This window comes from Bicyclus anynana, chromosome 18 (assembly GCF_947172395.1).
Source record: "Bicyclus anynana chromosome 18, ilBicAnyn1.1, whole genome shotgun sequence".
Lineage (NCBI taxonomy): Eukaryota > Metazoa > Arthropoda > Insecta > Lepidoptera > Nymphalidae > Bicyclus > Bicyclus anynana.
Window position 1 is genome coordinate 5,021,030 of NC_069100.1, and position 26,600 is coordinate 5,047,629.

A 26,600-nucleotide genomic window follows, 5' to 3' on the forward strand; every position below is an offset into this window, starting at 1 on the left:
AACTACTGGTCCGATTTGGAAAATTCTTTCAGTGTTAGATAGCCCATTTATCGAGAAAGGTTATAACCTATATATTATACCCGTACTCTTACGGGAACGAGAACCACGCGGGTAAAACCGCGCGGCGTCGGCTAGTTATCTATACTAATATTATAAAGAGGTAAAGTTTGTAAGTTTGTAAGTTTGTCACATTTTTTAAATGGGGTAATCTTCGGAACTACTGCTCCGATTTTAAAAATTCTTTCACCAGTAGAATGCTACATTATCGGGGAGTGCTAGAGTATTTTATATTGGTATCATATATATTAGCTGTGTCACAGTTTTTGTCATACAGGTCGGACTGAAAATCCTCTTAAACAGACTTATTCGCATGCGCTGCCTTAACTATTGTGTAAAATTGAAATTAATGTATCTTTAAAAGTACTTTATGTATCTTTAAAAGTTCTACAAAAAAGTCCGCGACACCAAATATCCTATATATATCTTCTATATATTAGCAGATATAGTAACTTTTGTGTTTTAAAAATTATTAATTTTATATACTTAGGTTTACGTCATTATTTATACAACTTAACTTTAATCCTTATTAAAATAAATTATTTAATCATCACAAGGATATTATGGAGATAAGATTTGCCCTTTACAGTATGTTAATTACTTTCGGAGATAATACAAAATTTCTAAAAGACGCAGAAATTCCGCTATATGACGCCCGGCGCTTTTATTTACGTAGTTCCCGTTCCCGTATGAATATGGAGATCAAACATAGCCTATGACACTCGCAAATAACGTAGCTTTCTATTGGTAAAACAATTTTCCAAATCGGTCCTGTAGATCCAGAGATTACCTCCTACAACCACACGAACTTTACCTCTTTATATTATTAGCATAGAAGTCTCTATTTCTCTTGGTCATACCACCACTCTCGAAGGACTGGACCGATTTTGCTAAGGGTAGGAGTAAGATAGAGAAGTTACAGGGTAGGGTAGGGTACGGGTAGGGAAGCGTAGGGGTAGTGTAGGGGTAGGGTAGGTTTAGGGTCGGGTTTAGGGTAGTGGTAGGGTAGGGGTAGAGGTAGGGTAGTGGTAGGGTAGAGGTACGGGTAGGATAGGGAAGTGGTAGGGTAGGGGTAGGATAGGCGTGAGATAGGGGTACGGGTGGGATAGGGGTAGGAAAGGGTTAGGGTACGGGGAGGGTAGGGGTAGGATGGGGGTAGGGTGTAGGTAAGGTAGAGGTAGGGTAGGGGTAGGTTTGGGGTAGGGTAGGGGTAGGGGTAGGGTAGGGTAGGGTAGGGTAGGGGTAGGGTAGATGTAGGGGTTGGGTAGGGTAGGGGTAGGGTTGATGTAGAGGTTGGGTAGGGTAGGGTTGGGGTAGTGGTAGGGTAGGGGTAGGGTAGGGTAGGGGTAGGGTAGGGTACTGGGTAGGGGTAGTAGTAAAGTTGACATCGAAATTTACGCGGACGAAGTCGCGGGTATTATATATAGGTTAAACCTTGTAGGTTGCTTGCGTAATTGTACTAGCCAATGAGGTAAAGTTGTCAAGTTGAATAAAAGTCAGAGCGAAGCTTGACTGAGTCGTGACAGCCCGGTATATATGACCTCTGCCTCCGATTCCGGAGGGTGTGGGTTTGAATCCGGTCCGGGGCATGCACATCAAACTTTTCAGTTGAGTGCTTTTTAAGAAATTAAATATCACGTGTATCAAACGGTGAAGGAAAAAAATCGTAGAAAAAAAGGGTATACTAGAGAATTTTACTAATTATCTGCGTGTATGAGGTCTGCCAATCCGCATTGAGCCAGTGGTGGACTTTGGCCTAACCCTGCTCATTTCGAGCTCAGCAGTGAGCCGAATATGGGTTGATAATGATGAATGATGATGAAGCTTGACAGAGTCCGCTAGTTATATTATGTGTGAAAGTCCATCTGTATGTTGCCCTAGACTACAATTTTACCTGATGGTAAGTGATGATGCAATCTAAGATGGAAACGGGCTAACTTGTTAGGAGGAGGATGAAATCCACACCCCCTTCGGTTTCTACACGACATCGTACCGGAACGCTAATTCGCTTGCGTCTTTGCCGGTAGGGTGGTAACTGGCCACGGCCGAAGCCTTCCACCAGCCAGATCTGGACAAATTAAGAAAACCACAATCGGCTTAGAACCCGAACCCAGGACCTCCGTCTTGTAAATCCACAGCACATACCACTGCGCCACGGAGGTCGTCGAATCGCAGAGGACGGTACCATCAACTTCTCAACTCCGGGTTGCTATTGTGAATTTCCTCCTCCACTCAGGACTCGAACCTTGTACCTTACGATCTATGGCAACACTGGACTAATGAGACATTTAAAAAAATGTTTTTCAGGGGAAGGCAGAATGTACCCGAAAAAGCACAATGAAGTATATGACAGAGAAGTTCCAGAAGCTAATGAGAGTAAGATACGCTACGGGCACCAGTCAGAAGGCAGAAGATTTTATTACTGACCTTTGAAATAATAATAGTAAATAAAAAGTAGACATGGCTTTTTATTTTAAATTGTTTTTATATATTTTTTACTTAAATTATTTTGCATTTGAGTTGTACAAAACTAGATAGAAGGGACCAAGATCAATTTAGTGGTTTTCTTGCTTCTTAGCTTCTTAGTGTAATATTAGATTGTCGTTATTGTAATAAGTTTACTAGCAGACACCTTGCGTTCGTAAACTAAAAAAAAAAATGGCTGTATCTATAGAAGGTTAATGCCCAAAAATACCACGCTGGTTATTCAGGTCAGTCATTCGCAGGGCTGGATTTTTGCTGTCCGACACCGGCCTGTGCCATTTGTAAAATCCAGCCATTCCCGAATGGTTATACCGCTATTAACACGTTCGAGGTACGAGGTCAATTAACCTCGTAAGCATCTTCAAAAGTTACGAGGTCGATGGACCTCGTACCACGCCACGTAAAGTTTTAGTATGGGGTCTAAAAACCTCGTAAAGCACCAGAGTAAAGTACAGAAAAATCAGTGCCGCAGCGAACGTGTCAATTCGCCAGAGCCTCGTCGGTCTGCAGGGTGCACCACGAACAGGTGAGTTGGCAGTTGGGGAGGCTGACTGGTACTAGCCTCCCCCTCACACCAACCGCCGGATGCTGGTGGATCGAGATCATTGTGCTTGGAGGTCCATGAAAGAGGCTTATGTCCAACAGTGGACGACAATCTGCTGATAATGATGATTATAATATTGAAACTAAAAAAAACAGATTTAAGTTGTTACCAATGTTATTTTTGTTTATTTTGATGCAGAACTTCTCAGCAGAACATGCCTTCCGAACCGGTGATAGAGTCTGCAAATAGTTAAACTTAACCTTTCATAGTACTTGTCAAAAAAAGGCTACTTGATTTTTTGCGAACCATTTCTTTTAGTACCGCATTTACAGTAGTTACTAGCGGACGCCCGCGACTTCGTCCGCGTAAATTTCGATGTCAACTTTACTACTACCCTTACCCTACCCTACCCCTACCCTACCACTACCCCAACCCTACCCTACCCAACCCCTACATCTACCCTACCCCTACCCTACCCTACCCTACCCCCACCCTACCCCCATCCTAGCCCTACCTCCATCCTACCCCTACCCTCCCCGTAACCTATCCCGTTCCTACCCCTATCCCACCCGTACCCCTATCTCACGCCTATCCTACCCCTACCCTACCACTTCCCTATTCTACCCGTACCTCTACCCTACCACTACCCTACCTCTACCCCTACCCTACCACTACCCTAAACCCGGCCCTAAACCTACCCTACCCCTACGCTTCCCTACCCGTACCCTACCCTACCCTGTAACTTCTCTATCTTACTCCTACCCTTAGCAAAATCGGTCCAGTCCTTCGAGAGTGGTGGTACGACCAAGAGAAATAGAGACTTCTATGCTAATAATATAAAGAGGTAAAGTTCGTGTGGTTGTAGGAGGTAATCTCTGGATCTACTGGACCGATTTGGAAAATTGTTTTACCAATAGAAAGCTACGTTATTTGCGAGTGTTATAGGCTATGTTTGATCCCCATATTCACACCGGAACGGGAACTACGTAAATGAAAGCGCCGGGCGTCATATAGCGGAATTTCTGCGTCTTTTAGAAATTTTGTATTATCTCCGAAACTATTTAAGTAACTTTTAAAGATACATAAAGTCTCCATACATTAATTTCAATTTTACACAATAGTTAAGGCAGCGCATGCGAATAAGTCTGTTTAAGAGGATTTTCAGTCCGACCTGTATGACAAAAACTGTGATAACTCGGCTAATATATATGATACCAATATAAAATATAGCCTATAGCACTCCCCGATAATGTAGCATTCTACTGGTGAAAGAATTTTTAAAATCGAACCAGTATTTCCGAAGATTACCCCATTTAAAAAATGTGACAAACTTACAAACTTACAAACTTTACCTCTTTATAATATTAGTATAGATATAGATTAGTTTTCACGGGAACGGAAACTATACGCGTGAAACCGCTTCTATACGTTAGTTCCACGATCTTATACAAAGTTTGGAATCAATTCAAGTTATAAATTACTATCCGTTTCAAAATTCACACGTAACAATACATTCACCGTCTGGTGTTACGAATTGTTTCCATACAAACAATTGATTCGAACATAATACTCGTATCAAAGGGTTTATTATGCGATATGCAGACACAGAGTGCTTGTTCACGTGCAACACGCGGAAGCGGGAGCGGCGGCGGTTACGGAGGACTATAGGTGAGTTTACGTTGGAGTGCAACGTACCATATGATATTCGCAAGCCAGACCTGGACCATGAAAGAAAATCTCAATTGACCCAGCCGGGATTCGAACCCAGGACCTACGTCTTGTAAATCCACCGCACATACCACTGCACCATGGAGGCCGTCAAAAAACATGGACATTTAAAATTAGAAAACATGTGGTCATCACAAAAACATTTTTCATTTTCAATTGAAAATTCGAAAAAATTTAAAATTTAAATGAGATGAAAAAATTTAATATGGTATGCTAGATTTTAATAAAGAAATAACGGAATTGTATATTTAATATAGTAAATAGCGGATGCCGACGAGTTCCTTCGCCTGAAATTCCGTGTGTTCTGATCCAAGATTCAATTTATCTCTATAGCAAATTTCATCCAATTTTGTTTAATGGTCTAGCTCTAGCTCCTAATCATCCGCGTAGATTTCAGTTTTTCACAAATTCCGCGGGACTTTGGACTTTTTTTTAGAACTTTTAAAGGGGAACAATTTTGATTTTGGACTTTTTTTAGAACTTTTAAAGGGGAACAATTCTGTCATACATGATTTTTGCGAAACTTTAACCGTTCTCTTTAAGCTCTCAATAGGAAAAAGAAACCCCGATTTTGAAACATTCTTCATTGGTGCTCCGTTCCTATTGGTCTTAGCGTGATAAGCCAATAGCTTTCCTCGATAAATGGACTAACTAACACTGAAATAATTTTTCAAATCGGACTAGCAGTTCCTGAGATTAGCGCGTTCAAGCAAACAAACAAACAAACTCTTCAGTTTTATAATATTAATATAGATTTAGTCCGCGTCCGCCACCGCGCCCGCGTGTCACCGTGAACAAGCATAAACGATATTACAGTCAACAGAGTTATGACGTGTTATGGGCTTAATGCAAACACGGCGGTTACCGTTTCCATATAGTCGAGTTAAAATGACAACATAATTTTGGTTTATCTACTATGAACCCGGATATTTGGCGTGCCTCGAACAACACAAATCTACGTCCCAATAAATCGTTTTGTTCAATTTGCTTCATGAAACTTTTTCACCTTATATTTTACAAGCATACGCCGCGACTTATGATTCTTTATTTTTTCCGATGTAGGTATATGTCACAGTCTTTTTATTTAAATCATCATCACTAACAGCCGATGGACGTCCACTGCTGGGCACACGCCTCTTGCATGGACTTCCAAACAAAACGGTCTGGAGCCGCCAGCATCCAGCGGCTCCCTGCATTGCAGGGTCTATTCCAGTACCTTAGGACCACAACGTCCATCGGCTCTTCGAATCATGTGGCCTGCTCATTGCCATTTCAGCTTCGCGACTCGCTGAGCTATGTGTGACTGTGATTGACTGCTACTTCTGCGGATCTCCTCATTACTGATTCGATCACGCAGAGAAACTCCAAGCATTGCTCGCCGAATCACCCGCTGTGTGATATGTCAGTAACTTTGGTTCTTCTACGGATCTCCTCATTTCTGGTTCGATCACGCAGATAAACTCCAAACATAGCCCACTCCATCAGCCGCTGAGTGACTTTGAGCCTTTTTATTTAGATCAGCAAGCTTTAGTTCCGAGTAATTCTGTAAAGAAAAAGTAATACAACTTTTATACCTGACTTAATCTATGGTCTTACAGATCAGACGCGACGAATGAGCCACATCTAATCTCAATATTACTACCAGGTCCAATAAATTCAAGTGAATAAACTATTCGTTTTCCAACCCGTTACACCAGCGATCTCGTAAACAAGTCGACTTGTGATTTACTAAAAAGATACCCTATCTTCCGTGAAAAAAATAAGGAAACGGTAGGAGGAAAGTTATTTATTCCAATATATATATATTTGTCTAACATCTGTGAGGGTGTGGGGTTATTTGAAGGGGTACTTAAGCTGCTCTTTACATTCATTGCCTTCATTCATTCATTCATTCATTCATTAGTTCTTTCATTCATTCATTCATTCATTCATTCATTCATTCATTCATTCGTTGCCTTTACATTCATAGTATTGTGCGTAGTGAATCGGGCCTATCTGAAATTTTTTTTGGAATAGGATTTTCGTAATAAAGAGAATAACTTATAACAAAGTTTACTCACAATCGGATGAATGGTTTAAAAGCATAGAAGACAACAATACAAAGAAACATTTATTTTTGCAGATTCACTTCGCTTACTAATATTACCAATGCAAAATGAGTAATTTTGTTGTAATGTTGTTATAAATTTGCGTTTACGTCACCGTGATAGTAACAGTATGAAAATATTGAAAATTCCCACTAGACACACTGAGGGCCTAGTGGCAGTTTGATACTGTTACTATCACGTTAACGTAAACGCGAATTTCTAAGGAATTGGAACAGCGCCATCTAGTGGCACTACTGCATAACTGTGTTAATTCCATTTATATTCGCATTTACGTTAACGCGATAGTATAAAAATATTGTAAACTCCCACTAGGCACACTGTAGAATGTTTGTATACCTTCATTGCATAGACCTCAGAAAAAATTAATACTCCTGAATAGAAAATTTATAGTGTGTTCAACAAGGCGAGACAAAATCCGTAAACGATATGACCGTTATAAAATTAAATGAGTAGGTACTTTTACTGTCCTGTCGTAAGCAATTATGTTGTCAATTTGTTTATAGTCTTTATCTCGCTTAGTTAAACATTAGCTAAATACAAGTAAAAGCTAGTGCCTACAATATAAATGATAGTCGCGAATTGCGCTCGCTATCGCTCGCGAATAGGTAACGAAAGATCGTAGCATATCCTCATAGGATATAAATTGATACTTTAATCTTCCTCCTCCTCATTTTCTTCTTCTTCAACGCATTCCTCGACAGCCACCTGGAAAAAAATATCATCGTCATCATCATCATCAGCATATTTTAATAGATCACTACAGGGAAAGGAAAATCCATAAATGAGGGGGGTTATGGAGTTTAGACCCACCATTATTTGGTGTATATGTCACCGTAAAATTGTAAATATCGTTAGCTTATACTCTATCGCGCGAGATTGTGATCCAGTTCGATCCTTGAGGCCCGGGTAGGCATAGACATAGGTTTGAGGCCTGGATCGAGCTGGACTTCGGGTTTTTTTTTCTTCTGAGAAATGTCCAGTAGAAACTCTCAACCCGGAGTTAGAAAGTGGTGCTATTCCCTCGTGCCTCCAAAAGTTAATCCGTAGGTCTCGATAATTATCATTATTGTAAGAATCCTAAATGATGATCATGTCTATGCCTATTTTAGCTCGTGATCCGAAACCGTATAATCGCTGGACTAACGAATCAGTTAGACTATTACTGCTTTTCATAGGCATAATTGTACTTAAGTGTGTGTCTTTCATAAAAAATGGTATATAATTAACCAAAGTAAATAAGGGAAGATTGAAAATTGTGAAGCTAGTGAAAGATATCAAAATATTCTTACCACGGCTTCTGATTCCTGCTGTTCTGCTACAACTTCCTGTAATATCAAAACAGTTTTATAATAACACTTTTACAGTCACATACGAATATTTTAGCATTCCCCTAACGTGCAAATGGTGCCGGGTCCATCGCGTGGCAGAGAATACAACTCCGAGCAGAGTCCTGGACTTGTGACCAGTGGACGTAGGGTTAAGGAATGATTTTTTTTGTGATAATAAGTAATATCGTCCTGGTGAGATCGCAGTCAAGGTCTAAGAGCGCGAGCACACGATGCGTTGCGGCGGAAATCAGACATAATACATTGATTATACCAAAAACTTGTTTTAGCAGACTCAGAAGTGGGTTACAAAAATAACAAAACCAATGTCGGAAGGCTATTCCCAATATTTGTCAGGACAACTTAATTAACAAATCAATCTGTAACCGAAATAAGACCCTAGAGTAGCAGAGAATACCTTGAGCAGTCCCAGGCTTGTGACTCTGGATGCAGGTTTAAGGGGTCCCTTCCGACATGCCACACCATTCACTGCTCAAGCCATTCTCCCCACCTATCCCAAGAATACACAACAAGAGATGTGGACGGCCCGAACTCCTCGAGAATACTGAAGCTGACCGTACGACGAGCGCCTTATATTGCCAGTCATTCCCGCCCGATTGCTAGTCTCTCTCCCTATCTAACTCCATACTCTTTACGGAAACAAGAAGCGTCGGCACGAGCCATCACGAGATCGAGCGACGTCATATTCGTCTCAGGCTACTATTTACTGCAAAGTTTATATACCTTGACTTCCTCTTCCTCAACGCTCTCCTCCTCCTCATAATTATCACCGTAGCCAACGGGGAATAGTGTGAGGCAGTCGCGCTCCCCTGCATCAGTGTCCTGGCTGATGTAGCATGGGTTCAAGCCCGCCAGTTGCAGCAGTGGCAGACTGCGTTTCCTCGAGACCATGAGTGCCAGGCGGTCTTTGCTGATGGTTCAAGGATAGGGTATTTGACTTTTATCAAATTTAATACAAATAATATTAATTTTTTATCACACTTCACACTAATATTATAAAGGCGAATGTGTGAAGTCTGCCAATCCGCATTGGGCCAGCGTGGTGGACTATTGGCCTAACCCCTCTCATTTTGAGAGGAGACTCGAGCTCAGCATGAGAACCGTGATATGACCTCTGCCTCCGATTCCAGAGGGTGTGGGTTCGAATCCGGTCTGGGGCGTGCACCTCCAACTTTTCAGTTGTGTGCATTTTAAGAAATTAAATTTCACGTCTCTCAAACGGTGAAGGAGACAACGGACGTAGTCACAAGTATTCAATGAAAGAGTAAAATTATATTTTTGTACATTTGCACAATAATTTAACATGAAAAAAAAGCAAAAATAATGGAAAGAAATTATTAATTAAGGAGAGCAAATTACTCAAATATAAAATAGTTGCTTACTGTTTTCTAATTCTCGTCATTTTGTCGTATTGCTTTATGGTGAACGCTACATGCTCTGCGGACGTTGGTTCATCGCCCACGAATACTCCGTACTGTAGATAAATTACAATAATTAAAATATAGTAGACGCCGCGTGGTTTCATTTGCGTATTCCCGTTCCCTTTAAAAATACGGGGATAAAATTTAGTCTATTACACTCAAAAATAACGTGGGTTTGTAGCAAAAGAATTTTTAAAAAATTTACAACATCACGAACGAAAGAGACTGAGACAACTCCGCCGCCATTGTTGAATATTTTGTCAATTTTAATTAAAGATTTGTGGAAAATTTGAAACTCTGAAATTTTTGAATATGAAGTCACTTTTGAGGGTCAAGATGGAAAATATAAAAAAAAAAAATTCGAACTGCATTATTAGATGCGACACATCAAATGAAAAGTCTTGTTATGAGGATCTTAAAAATTTTGTAATGTTGAAATAGATAGTTTTCAAGTTAAACAAGAAAATAACCCCCCCCCCCCCCCCCCTTATTCTCCGAAACTACTAAACCTCAAATTTTGAAAATGTCGAACTGTCTGAGGTTATTCCGTTAACCCATAAGTTCAATATGTTTGTACTTCTTGCATCGTCAATTATTAACATTACGTGAGATGCAACAAGGGTTTTTTGTATTCTCTACAAGTTAGCCCTTGACTACAACCTCACCTACTGGTAAGTGATGATGCAATATAAGATAGAAGCGGGCTAACTTGTTAGGAGTAGAATGAAAATCCACACTCATTTCGGTTGCTACACGCTGGAACGCTAAATTACTTACGTCTTTGCCGGTAGGGTGGTAACTACCCACGACCGAAGCCAGCCAGCCAGACCTGGACCAATTAAGAGAACCTCAATCGAATCAGCCGAGGATCGACCCCAGGACCCATACACCACTGTGCCACGGAGGTCGTCAAAAAATTGACTGAAGATTTTTTTTATTGTCATTATCAAAAAAAAATCTTACGTTTATCACTTCGCCGGGGAACTGGTCCATAATTTCTTTGACGTCGTGCCGTTTGTCGATAGCGAACATCACTAGGACATGCTTCGGTAAGTATTCACTCTCTATTGCAGTTATTTGGCTCACCGCCTAAACAATAACCATTGCTTAATACTTAATAGCAATACATATAACCTATCTAAAGAAACAAATAAAGAAAGAAAACACGTTTATTCACTTTTGCGTCACATACAATACTCTAAACGTAATGGGCTAACAACTCAGTCGTGCCAATTGCCAGGAATTGTAAAAAAAATATCACTGACAGGTATACTCGTATTTTTGCCAAGCAGGCAGTGTTATATTTGGCAGATATTCTTGAGACGGCGCGTATTGTGAGGAGGTTCCTCACTCGGAGCCCTGATTACCGGTTGCTTGGGCATTTAAATATCCCGCAGCGGTAGGGTTGATTTGTACTATATTTTATAATTGTTAAAATGTAAAACAAGGACAAATAAATGAATGAGAGTACTTAATAGCTGTAATTTTGAGGCATTTTTACCTTCGGAAAGAAGTAAGCCAATCCACAAGACTTGGCCAAATCATTCGGTGGAGTATACAACCCTGGCACGAACAGACCACCAGGAGGAATGTACTCCTCATCTTCTATAGAAACGTCTGAGTGAAATTCTTCCTCTGCCTCAACTTGTTCTTCTTCTAGTTTTTCCGGCTGTTATTAAGCTTATTTATTGTTTTTTATTAATTTTTATTTTATTAATTTTTATTAATTTTTTTATTAATTTATTTATTATGTTATTTAGTTTATTTAGCTTTGTTATTAATTTAACTGACAAGTTAAAATTGATTATTTTAACCCCTGATGTAAACAATAAAACCCCGTTATAAATTAAATGTCTGTCTTTGGGTTTGTAGCGTTGTTTCTCTATACAGAGATGGAAACTGATTTTATTGCGGTCTTTATTGTTTTTAATTATACATATTTCAGCTATATAAAGAACTACAGGCTGTATCTTTATTATGCTGAAAAAAAATCCGACATAAAATTCTTATTAAGTATTATATTAAGTAATACAATTCCATATGTAGCTTACAGGTTAAGCTAACACATATACATTATATAAAAATATTTAAAACGCCTTTATAGCCAAATAAAAACTCATCAATCATATAGATTGTTTGTAACCTTTTAAATATGAATAAAAATTAGAAACATAACGATCAGTATCACGTGAAAACTTGAAGCTTTAAAGCAGTAGCAATTATGCTACATGCACACATACACACAAAGGTTGTATAGACTCTCTTTCGTCACGTAAAAATGTCTTACTTCTTCAGCCGCTTCGGTCCCTTCCATTTCAGCTTTTTCACCTTCTAATGCCTCTTCTCCTTCTAAACCTTCTCCTTCTACTTCTGGTTCCGGTTCCTGTTCCGGTTCAGCTGGTAACTGTCACACATAACATTGTTGAAATCACAATGACGAACCAAGCAAATAACCGGGTCATGGTATATTGAAAATAATAATTACCCTATAAATGAAGTTACACTTCGCAGGATTTAACAAGATTTTGTGACATTTTTTTTTGTGACAGCACTTATTTACAAGTGTCTTGTGTCGATTAACCTATGGCGTAGAAGTTAGTGATATTACTTCTTATATGCCTGTTACACTGGCAATTATATCCTTCAGATCGAAATAGTAATGAAAGAAAACGAAAGCCCACTCTACTAATCAAAATCTTAGTAAATTAGCTGAGGAATTTAAACAACTAGCAGACTCTTGTTTTCTACTACCTCGTCCGCCCTTAGACCTGATTGATCTTACAAAATCCGTTTTTACTGAACGTTTACTAATTATGAAGTACTTCCCTGCTAAATATCACATTTTTACGTCATGTGGTCTTCGAGAAATCGTAATTAGTGACCTTCAGCTTTTATATATTTAGATTTCGCTTTAAGCTAGACTAACCCCAGCTTGAATTCTAGCCATTCGCTCCTCTTCTTGTCTCTGTTTCTCCTGTCTCAATCTCTCTTCCTCTGCTTCTCTAGCAAGGCGTGCCTGTTCCGCTGCCAAACGTTCCCTTTCTTCTCTTTCTTCACGCTGTATTAATTAAAACTAAGAATATATCAAAAGAGTATTTGTCACATCTTCTAAATATGACTAATATTTCCTTTTCCACTCCAATTAGTCGGAAAAGACTATGTTACGAGTAGGTACAACTAGAAGTCAAAGTCAAAGTCAAAACAACAACAACTATAGTCTAGCGGGAATCAAAAAACCTCGGGGTGATAAGTCCACCCCCTTTCTAACTCAGCTATTGAGCATATCATAACAGAAGGACTCATTTGTACTTCAAACGAAAAACAAACACTTGTTGTATCCATTCTTGACAATGGGAATTAAATGATACTTAAACTAAGACTGGAAATTATGATAAAGAGGAAATTCGTCCATTTAAAAAAATCTGTCGTTTCTAAGGTTTCTCAATAACATAGTTGCGCAATTTATCTTTTATATTTTTATATTCACAGGTTAACATAAAGACCCTATATTAAATTTTAAAGTCGGTATTATTTAAAAAAAACCTACTTTAAAGTGGAAAAAGTAGATTTTTTGTTGTATAAGAATATGTAAATTAATACAATTAAAACAAATGATATTGTTACAGTACTTGTAGATTTTTAATTTAAACAATTGTGATTTACCAGTTTTTGCATTTTCAATTCATATCTCTCTCTTCTAACTTCTCTGGCAGTTTTGCTAATAGTAGCGTATCGTTCAAATGCCGGTATGGGTGGAATCTGCTTCTCTGGGGGGACGTCCTCTTTCGGTACAGGAATCTCTTCGTATATTGCATAGCGCATCAATTCTGAAGGTTCAAACAAAAAGAGTAAGTATTTAGTCATAAGATATACCGTCAGTTCGTATATTAATAATACTGGAAATAAAATTAATAACTCTTAGAATTGAAGAAATTCCATTTAACTGGAGTGAAAAAATTATTAAATCAGATGATCCTCCATGAGTAATATTGGATGAAAGAGGGAGATAAACCGTTCAACCGTTCCAGCTCCATTTTCTACAATATTACTTGAAATTAATAGAACTAAAGAAGGGTAAAAGTCTAAATCTTATATTATTTTTTCAAGGGAATACTTTATCAAGGTTTAATAATTCAGTTTCTTACAAAATCCATAAACGTGATCAGCAAAACTGTATAGAACATGACTTAATTAGGTATAACAAAAGTTTTCTTGGTTTCTAAGAGAAAAAAGACCAATAAAAACCAGAATAAAATTATTTATAAAAAATATTTGCTTTAGCCTGTGATTTTATATAACAGTGTTTTTAAATGTATAAAAAAATTACTGCTATTTTTAATTTGTTCGACTCCATTGTTTTTCTATTTCCCCTATATTTCAGTATGGCTATTTTGAAGTAGGTACATTTTCTACCATTATACTAACAGTAACAGTAGAATTCATATATCCCCAGGGGACCATTCACTCGCTAAGTGACGAATTCTCAAACGTATAGAGTTTAAATTCGACACGGCATCCCCTGGGGGCGCCCCCACAACGTCTATGAATTCCACTGTATATCGCTCGGCAGTACGTCTATGCCGGTAAGTAGGTAGGAGGCCCACGGCTGATGCCTGCCATCAGACAAATTACTAACTGACAAAGTCCCGTGTATCACTGTCCATCATTTTAAACATAACCACCAGCGCTTCTCCTTTCATGAGAGCATATAGACACGCTTCGTTAGGATCCACGTCACTCATGTACAGGACTTCTTTGATCGATTCTTCGGTTATCTGGACCGTTTCCTTAGCTGCTACTGACACATCTGAAAATAATAATTTATTGTTAGCAGACCTTTTACTTGGGTTTTGTTGGTCCAGTGGATTTGGATCACGTAGTTCTGGGTTCTTCTAAGAAATTTTCTCATGTGCCTCGAAGAGCACGTTAAGCCAAAAGTCCTAGTCATTATCATTATTATAATAATAGCGATGGAGCGAGATAAGCTTTAGAGTTTGTCTGCGTGATCGAATCAGAAATGAGGAGATCCGCAGACCGAGAGAGGCAGGCCATATACTTCGAAGAGCCGATGGACGTTGGGGTACCAAAGTGCGACCCCGCATTGGAAAGCTCATTATTGGTTGACCCTCCCACTCGATAAACCGAGAACATCAAGCAAATTGCAGGGTGCCGCTGGATGCCGGCGGCTCATGTCCATGCGAGAGGAGGGAGGTTAAAAAATAGCGAAGTCAATGTCACTATTTGCATTGCCACTTCAGCTTCGCGAGTCGTTGATCCATGTCGGTGCCTTTGTTTCTTCTGCAAATTCTAATTCGATCATGCAGAGATACTCTGAGCATGAGCTATGTCAGTAATTTTGGTTCTGCGGATCTCCTCTGATTCAATCACACATATAACAGCTCGTTTCATCGCTCGCTGTGTGACTCTGAGCATTCTTAATAGTCGAATTATTACCACTTCTTACTTATCAAATCCCACTTTTCATACAAGTCCAAATGCGCCTGGTGACAGTGTGGCCAGTAGAGGATATAGTTCATATGTTTCACATTCTTGGCCAGTTGTTCAGTTACGCGTTTCTTACGCGCTGCTGTGGTCAGCACTCTAAGTCTTTCTTGTGCTTCACGTGTCTCTTCTTCCAATTTTAGTTGTTCTTCTATTCTTGTCTGGATATGAATGAGATTGTCAAATGAGTGGGTATTTTAACGTTAATATTTGTGAATTCTTAGACGCCCACAAATGACGAATAGGTCTTTCAATCCTAGAATTTAAATACCGCCAGAAAGATTAGAGACATTGATTTCTAGTGATTCATGGAATACAGTAGATTTTAAATACAGCATTTGTTTTGTTAATTAATTAATTAATAATTTATTTAAGCAATAGCAAAAATTCATCTGGTTAGTAACAACTTTTGGTAAACTACCCTCCTCCCAACTTGTAATCAATAACGAGGTTATTAAAAGCTGTTACTAACCATCTGTTTATTACTGTTGTTTAATTACTAGTTATACAACTTAATAGCTAAAATGTCCTACAAATTGTGTTGTACATTATCTCGTTCCGACGCTCAGAAGTTTTCATTTCCTGGTAACTTAGTTAGTAACCAGAATCAAGAATTTTCGTAAATAAAAAAGTTGATCGTCTATTTGAGATGAAGCTACTCACAAATAAATCAGTTATACCAAATGTTCTACGGATCACTGACTGATATTCTGTGCTTATACTAACAGATTCCTCAGGCAACAACTCGCTGATGTCTTGCTTGGGCCTCTCAATGCCGGTGTCCTGCTCCTTCTTCATCAGATCGAGCTCCTCTTCTATGATACGGCACAGTTCGAGTCCATTCGCACCGAACATTGCACGTGTGAGTTTGCCTTTCTAAAATTTACAATAGGGTAGGTGACTCATAAAAAATTTAATACAAACAACATTCATTTCGTATAGTACTTGGAATGATTAATAAAAGTTAAGGATTTCATAGAAAACTTAATTTAAAAATCATGAATTTTTTAAATTTTTCAACCATCAAAAACGCTGTCTAGATAACCCAGGGCCGACAGCGTCTTGGCTCGTATTGTCAAATAAATATTTAAAAATTAAAATTTTCATGTAATCACGTCTCAAAGAACATTTTTTTTAAATAATTCGATTCGATAGACAATGATCAATTTAAGACCATAAAAAAAAGTTCAACTAGCCTATTGTTTTTGTTTATCTCGACTTAATATAAGAAATAATTATCCCAGTCGTCGGGAAAGGGTTGTCAATTTATCAACCCTTCGTAAAATACCGTTAAAGATTTCATAAGAAAACTTTAAAAGTCTTTAGCGAAGGGTTGCCAAGAGCTTTGGCGACTGAAATTATTCATGATAGTAGAAAATATAAAAAAAATACGTTTTATACTTGACTTTTGATTATTGAGGAACACTTAAACTAAACAAATACCGTGCTTACCTATGGTAGAAGCATAGGCTGACAAATTCTCGACAATTGAGAAACATTCTATTTAAAATTTGGTTTTGCTGTTACCAATATATCCTATTTAGTTATGATGCAACTCGAAATTCCCGATATATCAGTAAACGGTATTCAACATCATCATCATTATCATCATCATCATCATCATCATCATCATTATCAGCCGATGGACGTCTACTACTGGGCATAGGTCTCTTGCATGAACTTCCAAACACAACAGTCTCGAGTCGCCAGCATCCAGCGGCTCCCTGCAACCCGTTTGAGGTCCTCAGTCCACCTTGTGGGGGGTCGACCAACACTGCGCTTTCCGGTGCGAAGACGCCATTCCAGTACCTTAGGACCCTAACGTCCATCGGCTCTTTGAACTATGTGGCCTGCCCACTTTAGCTTCGCAACTCACTGAGCTATGTTAGCGAAGTTACTGTAATAAAATTATAATCATACCGATATAAAGAGGAAAATGGGTTCGCTCCGGTTTTTAAATCTCTCCAAAGCATCTATGTTATCAGCTACAGCCTGTTGGAAAAAAACTACACTATTTAATGCACTAATTAATTAATAATAGTTCCCTATAATAATAATTAATTAGTTCTGAATGATGACCCTTATGATTAGTGATTAGATCTCCTTGGTCCTATGGTTGGTAAAAGAATTTTTTAAAATCAGTTCAGTAGATCCTGAGATTACTTCCTACAACATGACACGTTCACAATTCTTACTCCTTCACAATAATTATGTGTTTATTTATGTTGGGTTTTCAGTTATTTATTGTGGTTCTCTTAGAAAAGGCTTAAATGAACACACTGGTAACATCACACCGCCTTCAAAATGATCAGTAGGTAGCACATAGACGTTATTTGTCGCTTTTTGTTGAGTATCTTCGCGTTTTTGAAGTCGTTTCATTTTATTTTTAACCGAAATCAATAAAAGACGAGGCTTCGACCGTATATTAATTGTTTTATATATAATTATAATTATATTATAAATATATTTTAATTTATTAATTATAATTATTAATTATAATTATAATTGTTTTATATATATAATTATGTACTTATAGATTAGTTACAAAATAAGAACAGGTTTTACTAAGTCTTACCTTAACCATGAAGATACGCTCCTGACCTAATTCAAGTTTTCCTTTTCTAACTGCGTTTGAGGTAGCCAAGCAATAACCACAGAAGTCTGAGTATACTTCCATACCTGGAGATAAATATTGAAGGAAAAAAAGTAGTGAGTGTAATAGTAATTCGAAGCTACAATAGTTCAAAGATAAAAGAGCCTCACGCAGAGAGATCAAGGATTTGATCGTATATCGCGTCGGCCATAATATCAACGATGTTAGAAGAAAAAAGAGGTAGATAGGTTACATAAACCACATTCGATGCTTACGAGTACAACTGGAACACAAAAAATATTTCAGGGGCGTTGTCAACGGTGCGATGACAGTGTGGTGACTGAGCTCAGGTTTGCTAATTAGCATAGTTTTAACGTGCCACATGCGGTCCGCGTATAACCTATCTACCTCTTTTTCTTCTAACATTATTGCTTATAAGTCTATAGCTATTTTGCAGCAGGGGGTTTACGAACGAACGTAGTGATTATATACTCTTGGACTCAAACTCTTAGCCTGAGGTAAGTGGCTATCTTTACCTTGAAGAATATTACAATCATTGACTTGTATGTGAATTACAATACTTACAAATAAGTATATTAAAATTGTTTGTCAAAGCTTCTTCAAACTCCTCGTTAGTTTCTACCGTCTCTTGAATAGTAACCTGTCCCTTGCGAGCCATAATTATTTAAATAAAGTAAATATAATATTTAAATTAAATTAATATTGTTTGACATCTGAATCTCATAACCATGACAGAAAACCATAAATCTTCTCAGGTGACAATGCTTCTTTTTCCTTTTTAAGCCAGCCCCACACGTTAGTCCCAATTGGATATTTGATCATTGTTATCCTGCTTTTTCTAAAATTGATGAAGAAGATTTTATGGTCCAATATTAGAAAACGCAGTGTTAGTCGACTCTTCTCTCCCAGGAATCTCAGTAATGATGATATTAATAAACTTGTCGCAGGGAGCAGCTTGTCAGAGTTGTAACTCAAAGTTATTGTGTTTAAAAGTACCTTCAATAGGTCAATGAGTATGTCCAGCAGGGGATGATGGCCGATGTAATGATAAGATATGAATTCTACCCCAATGGGTCAAAAAGGAATTCCTATTCACCCAAACATCCTCTGAACTATGCCAATATCCTACTAATATTATAAACACGAAAGTTTGTATGGATGTTTGGATGTTTGGATGTTTGTTACTCGTTCACGCCTCAACTACTGAAGCGATATAGCTGAAATTTGGAATAGAAATAGATTTTACTCTGGATTAACGCATAGGATTAACTTTTTATTCCGAAAAAATCTATGGTTTCCCGAGATTTGCGAAAACTGATGATTCTGATGATATGAATGTTTGTTACTCTTTCACGCCTCAACTACAGAACCGAATTAGCTGAAATTTGGTATTAAGATATATTATAGCCTGGATTATCACATAGACTACTTTTTATACATGGAAAAATACATGGTTTCCGAGGGATTTGTGAAAAACTAAATTCCACGCGGACGAAGTCGCGGGCGTCCGCTAGTACCCTAATAAGCAATTTAGGTACTAAAGTAATAGAAATGTGAAAACATAGTAACAAACTGCTATTACAAGAAATTCAGCGATGTGAAAATGTTTTTCTTAGAATGTTGTTAAACAAGACGCTGGGTATAAAAATTTTCGAGAACAACACGCTACGTTAGGGCATTTCCAGACTTGTGCATTATATTGTCCGAAAAAAAAATATTTTTCAGAATTATTTCAAACACCAGCTTAACAAAACTAGCGGACCCAGTGAAGCTTCGCTTTGATTTATATACTTCTTCCCTTAACCTTACACTACCCTACTCCTACCCCTACTTTATCTCTACCTTATCCCTATCTTACGCCTACCCTACCCCTACCTATCGTCAGATAAAAGTCACCATTCTCGAAATACATTGTTTTACATATTTAACTGATAGCACATTTTCAAAAATACATATATTGAAAAATTAAGAACTTAATATAAACTTTCAACCCTAGTTCACTTCCTTCTATTTTAATGTACACACAAGTAGCCAATTTTCTTCTCCAAAGCTTATCTTTTTTCCGAAATTCATCATAATCGGTTTAGCGGTTAAGCCATAAACAGGTAACCACAGTCTCTGAAACACTTTCGATATCTATACTAATATTATAAAGAGGTAAAGTTTGTAAGTTTGTAAGTTTGTAAGTTTGTAAGTTTATAACAATTTTTTGAAATGGGGTAATCTTCGGAACTACTGGACCGATTTTAAAAATTCTTTCACCAGTAGAATGCTACGTTATCGGGGAGTGCTATAGGCTATATTTTATATTTATATCATATATAACTACTGAGATATCGCGGGTTTTCTCTTACAGGTCAGACCGAAAAACTTACTTATTCGCATGCGCTGCCTCAACCATTGCGTATAACTGAAATAAATGTATGGAGGCTTTTTGAACCTTTAAAAGTTCTACAAAAAAGTCCGCGACACCATATATCTATCTTTTATATTTTAGCAGATATAGTACCTTTAGTACTTTAATAAATTATTTAAATTTTAAACTAAGGTTTACGTCATTATTTACACAACTAAACTTAAATCCTTATCAAAATAAATTATTTAATAATCACAAGGATATTATAGAGATAAGATTTGCCCTTTACAGTATGTTAATTAGTTATATAGTTTCGGAGATAATACAAAATTTCTGAAAGTCGCAGAAATGCCGCTATTTGACGCCCCGCGGTTTCAATTACGTGGTTCCCGTTCCCGTATGAATATGAGGACCAAACATAGCCTATGACACTCGCAAATAATGTAGCTTTCTATTGGTAAAAGAATTTTCCAAATCGGTCCAGTAGATCCAGAGATTACCCCCGACAACCACACAAACTTTACCTCTTTATAGTATTAGCATAGAAGTCGCTTGGGAAATTATAGTCTTTTTGTCATTGCACCACGCACAAAAGGCTGGACCAATTTTGCTGAGGGTAAGGATAGGATAGAGGTAGGGAAGGGGTAGGATAGAGGTAGGGTAGGGGTAATTTAGGGAAAGGTTAGGGTAGGGTAGGGTAGGGTACGGATAAGGTAGGGGTAGTGTAGGGTAGGGGAAAGGTAGAGGTAGGGAAAGGATATGGAACGTATAGGGTCGGGGAGGAGTAGGATAGGGGTAGGGTAGGGTAGGGGTAGGGTACGGGTAGGGTAGGGATAAGGTAGGGGTAGGGAAGGGTTAGGGTTAGCGGTAGGGTAGGAATAAGGTAGGGGTAGGGTAGGGGTAGATTAGGGGTAGGGTAGGATAGGGTATGGATTAGCAGGATAAGGTAGAGGTAGAGAAGTTTACATCAATTTTTACGCGGACGAAGTCGCGGGCGTCCGCTAGTACTTAATATAAATAAGGATATTTTTCCACTGCTGTCAGAAAAGGTTATCGCAATAATTTAATTCGTGAATTCACACCTTTATGGAAGACCCTTTATATTATTTAGTTATATTTTTATTTCGCTTTTTACGGCTTTATCGACATATATCGAAATCTCTACGTCAGCCATTACAGATATATACCTTATTTGTGCCTATTTACCGCTGTTTCGTCTTACATTTTACTATGTTTTATGGTTATTTCCTTCTACGGCGACACATAAAATGAAAATAGGGAACTGTACAGTATTGTGCGAGATTTGTAAGGGCACCTTTTCATTGCAAAAAAAACACTTACTTAAATTAATGTTACCTGTCCAAAATTTTGCTTGCTTTGCTTTATATTTCGTCAATTAATTCAATAACTGTTTTTAAATAAAATTTAAAATATACCTACGTAGAAATTCGCCTGTAAAAAACTTATGTTTATCCTTTTTTATTTTTGTATCATAATATTTTCTACATTTTTGGACTATTCAAAATATCTTAAGTATTCTTTGTAATAAGTCCGATATTCGGACTACCTTTTGAGCATTTAATACTTACGGTCTCGTCTCTTCTTTGCGGCCTTGTCGGCGGGTGATTTTATCTAATGAGAAATGAAGCAGAGTGCATACATATATGATCGCTGGTGCAGTCAGCGCCGGCCCGAAGTAAATTTTAAAATGGAGCGAGATCCAATTATAGCGCCTCTCCTGTTCCTAATAATATGTAGATACCTATACCAAATTATGAGTGTAAAGTAAGAATGGAACGCGAAGATCTCGACCATACTCTGGGGTGACCAATTGAAAGTCAGGCGCAGTATCGTTTACGGTTGACTAGGATTATCATTTAGGCGCTTTCTAGGATTTGTCGCCTGGAGCGACTGCTCCGTTCGCCGTATGGACGGGCCCCTGGGTGCAGTAATCGTAAAATGAATTTGACAACGTGTACAATATATACTACTTAATCGGTCCATTATTGTCATTATATTCCAACAAATTACCGTGAGTTAAGCCGTTTATCTATAAATTTATTACCTTTATATATTTAAGTTATGCACTGACACACATTCTATTTGATTTCAATATGATAACAACAATCAGCTTGTAGTTATCGTTATAATTATCGATCACATGCACAATCAGCGACCAAAAAACGTCCCCACTCAATGAGTGCCATGCACAACTACTTGGCGCTCAATTAAAGTAGTCGCATTTGCAAATTCAACTTTAAACTCAATCCTTAAGGTCGAATTTTCTTTGAATTTGGGATTTAAGGACTGTATTTAAAGGTATAATTTTCTGTACCAATTATTCTAAAACTGTCAAAGCAAAATTGGCCAGTTTTTTAGTAAATTTTTCTGCATGATTGTGCATTCTTTTATTATAAGTGGTCAATGGTTATAATCACATCACACTATCACACTTATATTATAAAGGCGAAAGTTTGTGTGTAAGTGTGAAAGTGTGTAAGTATGTCTGTACCTCTTTTGCGGCTACTGAAGCGATTTGGCTGAAATTTGAAATGGAAATAGATTTTACTCTGGATTAACACATAGGCTACTTTTCATTCCAGAAAAATCCATGGTTTACGCGGGATTTGTGAAAAACTGAATTACAAAGTCCACTAGTACAAAATAAATGTTCATTTCATTATAATTCCAGTTGCAATCTAGCCGACCGCGGACGTATGTGCAAACCTCTTTAAATACTCCAGCCTTATATTTACGTGCCGCATGATATATTTACGTGATTTATGACGCGAAATAATAACTTTGTAAGAAATAAAATTTACGACCGACGCTTTTTTCCATCAAGGTCAATAAACGTGATACTTTTATTACCCGCTCTGGGGTTTCAATTGGTAATTTCGGGGTTTAGTTTTGGTCGTTTCTAGATGGGAATGTCGCTGTTAGATGGGAATTTGGGAGACTGAAAGGGGATTTTGGGATTTACTCGAGCGTGTCGAACGAGCCTACGGGAGGCAACTTTCATGCTGTCGAGTACCTCCACAGAGTATAAGCCTCAATATTGGTGTAAAAACAAATAGGTAGGTCAATATTTTGGCTGGCTTTGACCGTGGCTAGTTACCACCCTACTTTATCGTTCCGGTACGATGTTGTGTAGAAACCGAAAGGGGTGTGGATTTTCAACCTCCTCCTAACAAGTTAGCCCGCTTCCATCTTAGATTGCATCGTCACTTACCATAAGGTGAGATTGTAATCAAGGGCTAACTTGTAAAGAATAAAACAAAAAAGGTAACTTCAGAAATACCTAATATATTGAAGATAATAATGATAGTATGATTAAGGTGCATTTTGAAAATCTGACGATTTTAACGTAACTCAAGGAAGGGTTAAAGTTGCAAAATATAAATGTATTTTTTTTTCTGACCCACAAATACAGTTATTTTTTTAGTAGCTGGTTGCTCTAGGTTCTCCTGACTTCAATACATTTATTAGAATGACTAACAAATAACTCTTCCTATAAAAAGTCTACATATTGGCAAAAGGTTACAGGATTTCTACCAAAGCCAAGAAAAGATTGCCAAAACTTGCATAGTTGTATATTTTTGCGAGACTGGCAAATTTTGTTTGAATACTATTATGTTTTTAATGGAATTTCTATTATCCTTACAAAATGAGTACTCGCGTTCAAAATACTGTTTCAGATATTGTGCCAAAAATTTAAACAATTTCGTGTTCGTAGGTACCCAAGCAAAAGCATTCTTTGATACGCTGCACTTAAAATGCGATGGTGTATGGTGCAAGTCATAAAATTTGTTATTAGTGATTAATTTTTATAATACTTGGTTATTAATGAAAATGCGCACATCAGCTGGTATAGAATGCGTGTCACGAAATAATTATGTTTTCTCGTATATCTGTTTTATCACGAGACCAATAATTCGATTAATGCTCTGCCTTTATTTCTTGCGCCTCATCGCAACGATAATTGTTATTCTCATTCTTACAAACACACGCTGTGAATCGAGTAATTGGTTACTGTTAATGTTAAACTGAGCTACACTGAGAAAGCGAGCGAGTGAGCAATCTCGCAAGCAAACAAGCTGACAATCAAGCAAGCGGGCAAGTGAGCAAGTTAACAAGCAAGTAAGCACACAAGTGTGAAAGTGATATAGGAAGCAAACGATACAGCTAGAGTACAGTTAAACGGCCCCCATGGCGCATTGGTATGCGCAGTGGCCTTACAAGGCAGAGGAGCTGGGTTCGATCCCCGGCTGGGCCGATTGTGGTTTTCTTAATTGGTCTAAGTCTGATTGGTGGAAGGCTTGGGCCGTGGCTAACCGCACTACCGACAAAGACGTACCGCCTAGCGATTAAGCATTCCGGTTCAACGTCGTGTAGAAACCGAAAGGGGTGTGGATTTTATCCTTCTCCTAACAAGTTAGCCGGCTTCTATTTTAGATTGCATCATCACTTACCATCAGATGAAACTGTAGTCAAGGGATAACTTGTAAAGAATTAAAAAAAACACAAGCAATGATCATTGGTGTTTTTACAAGTCTTCCATTACTTGGACCAATGTATGCAGGTGACACGTTTTCCGTAGAGCAGTTTCAAGGAAAATGTGTTTCCACCTTGCACATTTGAACCGTCGCATGAAATACAAAACAAAATTTGACTCCATGTTCCATTCGCAAGGTGTTTAACATGTATTTAATTTGTTCGTACGAATATATTTTTGAGGAGACACGTGAGGAGGTATAAGGTTGTAGCGTTTGTGTATATATACATCGGTAGTAGGACAAAGCAGGCAGTCTGTCTCTGGCATCGAGAGGAGGCGGACGTGTGGTGCTGGTCATTATAGTGTAGTGGTGAGACGGTGACTTACTGCTATTACAGTAAGGACAAGGGACCTTACAAAGGTAAAGTCAGGGAGATAATCATTTTATGTGATGATGTTTGGCGTAGCAACGAAACGCTACGGCGAAAAATCGTATTAAATTATGTTAGATTTTTACTGTATAACTAGCTGACGCCGTGCGGTTTCACTCGTTTGGTTCTCTTTTCCGCAGATAATTAGTATAAATAACTATAAAATATATTAAGTAACGTAGAAATATTTATTTATTGAGTACTAAATATTTTGTATTTGGTATCTACTTTATGCTCGTATTATTGTGACTTTTGAGAATTATGAAAAAGGGGAGATGGTTTTTTTTATATTAGAATTAAGTTTGAAAAAGTGTAAAACAAGAGTTGCAGATTAATTCATTAAAGTTGTTGTATTATTTTGCTATTATATCAATTTTAAATTAATTAATTTAATTTCTTAAAATGCACACAACTGAAAAGTTGGAGGTGCCAGTTCCGAACCAGATAAGAACCTACTCCCACCGGAATCGGAGGCAGAGGTTACTGGGCTATCACGGTTTACTTACTTCGTTTACCTTGTCATAAATCCTAGCGTATCCCAATTCTGAAAGTTTTCTAAGCCAAACTTATTTTTACCAGTTCTTACGAAGCGATCGGCTAACGTGGAAACTTATGAATAAATTTTCCGACAATCCGTCTAAGTTCTACGGATGAAATACTGCGGACAACCGCTTACCAACTATGTATATTACATGCATGACTTAATTTTTTTTTTGGAGTTTACTGCTCAAGAATCGATTTTTCTATATAGCGCCCGGTAATGAACGAATTCTATACATTTTGTACATTCTGTACATTGAAGATACTTTGAAAATTTTTATTGGCCGGCATTATATAATCGATACTGAAGTTAAAAATATTTTTTTTCGATTTTTTTGTCTGCCTGTCCGTGCTTTTTTGTTATTCGGGCATCACGCCGAAACTACTGAATGAATTCAAAAGAAACTTGGCACGGTGTAAGACCATAATACGGAGAAGGTACTTTTTATTGCGAAAATAAAATGAAAAGGGGGTGAAATAGGGGTTGAAAGTTTGTATGGAAAGTCCTTCATTTTTAGAGTTGCAGTTTTAAAAATTTGTTCATAAATCATAAAAAAAATACTAAATATAATGCTATTAAAATTTTTAAAGTGGTGAAATAGGGTTTGAATAATTAAATACTTAATAAATAATTTGCATGCCAAATTGGCAAGATACATTTACCATCTACATCTACCGACCACCTGTATATATAATGCATGTATCTGCAAATAAATAAATTGATTGATTGAAAGTTTGAAAGTCAGAACTACCTTTTCAGGCTAAAAAATGTAATGTTTTAATGAAAATCGTGCAAAACCACCAGAATACCACCCAAAAACCATATTCACAGTCCGAATACATTTTGTTTTGTTAACATTAAAATAAATACCTTATTAACGGACGGTGAAATATTAATTAATTAGACGTAATGGTCGACCGCTGCCAGCAAAGCCGCCATAAACGACCATTACATTTATTACACCACTGCCCGT

General features: G+C 37.6%; 1 protein-coding gene across 1 annotated transcript; it reads right to left on the reverse strand.

Annotated features, from left to right (window-relative positions):
* Window positions 1–7,572: 7,572 nt before the first annotated feature.
* On the reverse strand, window positions 7,573–18,462 carry LOC112049804 (uncharacterized). The gene is given in 15 exon segments (XM_052886967.1): window positions 7,573–7,664; window positions 8,213–8,246; window positions 8,991–9,177; window positions 9,650–9,741; window positions 10,652–10,777; window positions 11,190–11,368; window positions 12,017–12,092; window positions 12,615–12,746; window positions 13,352–13,515; window positions 14,325–14,495; window positions 15,153–15,351; window positions 15,917–16,066; window positions 17,111–17,182; window positions 17,766–17,869; window positions 18,369–18,462. Coding segments are annotated over 15 exon segments (1,872 nt in total).
* Window positions 18,463–26,600: the final 8,138 nt, after the last annotated feature.